Source organism: Octodon degus, unplaced genomic scaffold (genome assembly GCF_000260255.1).
Source record: "Octodon degus isolate 3935 unplaced genomic scaffold, OctDeg1.0 scaffold00173, whole genome shotgun sequence".
Classification (NCBI taxonomy): domain Eukaryota; kingdom Metazoa; phylum Chordata; class Mammalia; order Rodentia; family Octodontidae; genus Octodon; species Octodon degus.
Genome location: NW_004524749.1, coordinates 69,209 through 72,655, shown reverse-complemented (window position 1 = coordinate 72,655; position 3,447 = coordinate 69,209). Strand labels below are relative to the sequence as shown.

The 3,447-nt window shown below is 38.3% G+C and overlaps 1 protein-coding gene across 3 annotated transcripts in view; it reads right to left on the bottom strand.

Moving 5' to 3' along the window:
- Window positions 1-214: 214 nt before the first annotated feature.
- Window positions 215-3,447, bottom strand: part of LOC111813222 (vesicle-associated membrane protein 714-like) — a 42,545-nt gene continuing 39,312 nt past the window's right edge. For all 3 annotated transcript variants that reach the window (XM_023703494.1, XM_023703493.1, XM_023703495.1), the window contains exon 6: window positions 215-362. In XM_023703494.1, the coding sequence (XP_023559262.1) occupies window positions 225-362 (138 nt within the window). In that variant the 3' untranslated portion in view covers window positions 215-224. The remainder of the gene's footprint in view (window positions 363-3,447) is intronic.

Below are 3,447 nucleotides of genomic sequence, written 5' to 3'. Positions count from 1 at the left end.
TTCATCTTAGGGGAAGTGTGCCTGGGAAAGTCATAGAGTAGTGGCAAAGAACAAGTGATATGAAAGAAATGGAAAAGGTACAGAGGAGATTCAGGGGACAAAAAAGTACTTCTAATCTTTTACTCCAATCCTCTACCACTAGGAAAAGACTTCTTGAGTGTTGACTGCAGAACTCTATAATTATATGTAATAATTTATTGACACCTGTTGAGGATGGGAGGGGGTCAGGGTGGTATTACATTTGTACTTAAAAGAATGATCATAATTGAAAGGAGAATTGTCATTGTGATAATTATGATCTTCGTGAAGTATTCCCACCGTATCCTCCTAGGGATGTCTGTTGTTTTTTGGAATTCTTTGACCTAAAATAAAAACACAGAAAAATGTAATGTTTTCTTTCCATTCAGGACTAATGGGCATACTGTCATATTTGGAAGAACTATCCAAATTGAGAGATTTAGTTTGATTTTGACCAATTCAGAAAATATCTTTAAAGACTAAACAGCTTTTCTAAAGAGAGGCACCAAGGATCCAGGTGCCTGTGTTCAACTGCACTTTTGTTACTTTTGTGATTTTGAACAAGTTACTAATTCTTTGAGTACCAGTTGCCTCATCTTCATTTTCTTCTGATTTTACATAAAGACCACCATTGCTTAAAATTCCTCTTAAAATTGCCATCTTGTTTTTATTCTAAACATACTGCCTCTTTCAGATCTTTATATTCTAGATAAATAATAAAATTCACATAATGTTAGATAAGAAATATATACTGTGCAGAAAAATAAGCTTTATGTGAAAAAATTTCCAGCATGGGACAGTGCCTGGCACAGCAGATATCCAGTGATAAAAGATTGATGAGTGGATAGATAAGCAAATCTATAAAATGAGGCAAAGAGGTCCTCCATGCCATGCTGCAGACTGTGAGGACCAACTGAGGCTATGAGCAGGGTGCATGGGAGCCACCAGAGAGCCTGGCTTTTGGTGCATTGATTGGGTAATGAGATAATGAACTTTTTAAAAGTGTTTCCTGATATAAAAAAGTTTTCCATCTTAACCTACATAACTAAAATAGTTCACTTTTGTTAACATTCAAAAAAATGTTAAAATAATTCAGAAAGCATTGGGAGAAGTCAGAAAACAAGACCAAGCAAAATTGTAGATCCTTTATATTAAAAATCTATTCCCTATTGTTTTTCTGCTTGCTTCCCATATGGCTATGATATTCAATCAATTGTTTCTCATATGGACTTTTACTGTTTGTCACCTGGAGAAAAAAATGGAAAGTGTTTGAAATATTTCAGTTACCTTTCTTCATTTATCAGATCAGCTTATTTCAGTTTATGTGATGAGCAAAGTCATGTTCATGGTTAGGGTGCACCAGTTCAGAGATGGCCTTGAATGTATGATGAGTTATAGGAGCCCAGGTTAATATACCCCAAGCCCAGTCAGTGATTCCCAAGGATCTGGCACATGGAAACAAGGTGCCTAGGGTACTTTTTAGGGATGTTAGAATTTACTGAGTTCTTCAGATGCAGGTGCTATATAAAAAGCATGTATCTTTGTATAATAACATGTATGACTCATAATCTTACAGATATTAATGTTGAAAAAAATGGGGCTCAGAGAGGGTTAAATTACTTGTGTAAGGTTATGTAGCTAGCTGTGGTGCTACAAATCAAATCTAGAATTGTCTAATTGTGCACTGCTTGGTTAGAATATTTTAAGGCATAACTTGTCTTTGTCTTCTCTTAGGTGATTTGCTTTTTTAAATAATACATATATAGTTTGAAGAGTTAGCATGCAGAAAGACTTATGAATAAGAAACGCTTACTCCTTCCTGCCCTGAACATGTTTCTCAGAGTTAACAAATTCGAGGTTTTTGTTCACTGGGTCTGTTGTGTCTGTTGCTGAGTCCTTATTACTTGGAAGAGTGGTTCACAACTAGGAGTCTCTTTTTGCCCTTCAGCAGACATAGGCACTATTTGGAGTTTTTGATTGTCACAACTATATAGGGAGTGCTACCAGTGCTGGAGTGAAGAGATGCTAAAGATGCTGCTAAAAATCCTCCAGTATGCAGGGGAGCCGCCCACAACAAATATCCTATGCAAGAAATTCTGAGGCCCAGACATGACCTAGAACCTCTGCCATACAGTGGGCGTTATGGCTTAACCCAGATCTCCATGTGTTCATAGGTAGGGCTTTGAAGGACTTTGGATCACAGGGTGCTATCTCATCAGGGGCCTGTGGCTGAATGGCTGCTGCGGTGGGCCTGGTTAGAAGGGGTGAGTCACTGGAAGGGTGTGCTGTCCATAGCTCTTCCCTCCTCTCCTTGCTTTCTGCTTGCCTCGAGGTGCGCAGCTGTCCTCTGCCCTGCCCCTCAACAATGCTGCCCTTCGAGAAGTCTGTGGATCACAGACTGACACTGTGAGCCAAAATAACCCTCTCCTTTCAGTTGTGTGATCAGGTCCCAGTGGCCAGAAAGAAGCTTGCAAGGAGCTCTGTAGATTCTTGAGTGAATCTCGTTTAGCTGTTTACTTTCTTGTGGAGTTTGTGTTCCTTTGCATTTCTAGGACACATATATTTCTTGATTTTCCTATTTCCAACCATAGAAAATAATTTATCTCATAGTCCTCCGAGCTTCCTTTTCCAAACTCATACCATTCCCTTCTTTTCTAATCTATCTATCTGTCTGTCTGTCTGTCTTTCTTTCTTTTTCATTTATATATTTGGTACAAGATCTCACTATGCAGCTTGCACTCATAGTGATCCTCTTGTTTCCAGCTTTCCCAACTCTGGGATTACAAGTGTGTGCCACCACACCCCAACTCTTTGGCCAACTCAGGGCACCCAGGGATTGAACCCTGATCCCTGTGCTTGTCAAAGCAGGTGCTAAGTCCATTGAGCTATCTTGCCAGTCCCTACTTTGCATTTATTGCCCAGAATTGCCTTTACTATTCTAGGTCTCTTCTGGTTCCAAATGAATCTTAAGATTATTTTCCTTAATTTTGTGAGTTATACAATTGGACTTTTGATTGGAATTGCATTAAATCTGTATAACCATTTTGGAAGTATGGCCATTTTCACTATTTGGTACTTTCAACCTAAGAACCTAAGAAATATTGTTCCATTTTATGACATCATCTCCCACCTCCTTTTTCAGAGTCCTGTAGTTTTCAGTGTTGAAGTCTTACTTTTTTTGGTTAGATTGATTCCTAGATATTTCATTTTTTCACCAATACTATTGTAAAAGGTATTGTTTTTCTAATTTGTCTCTCAAAGTTTATTATTCATGTATAGGAAGGCTATTGATTTCTTTTCTTTTCTTTTTTTTTTTTTTTTTTTTCCTGAACGCGGGATTGAACTCAAGCTCTTGCACTTGCCAGGCAAGTGCTTAATCTACTGAGCTATGTCCCCAGCCCCAAGGTTATTGATTTCTGAGTGTTGATA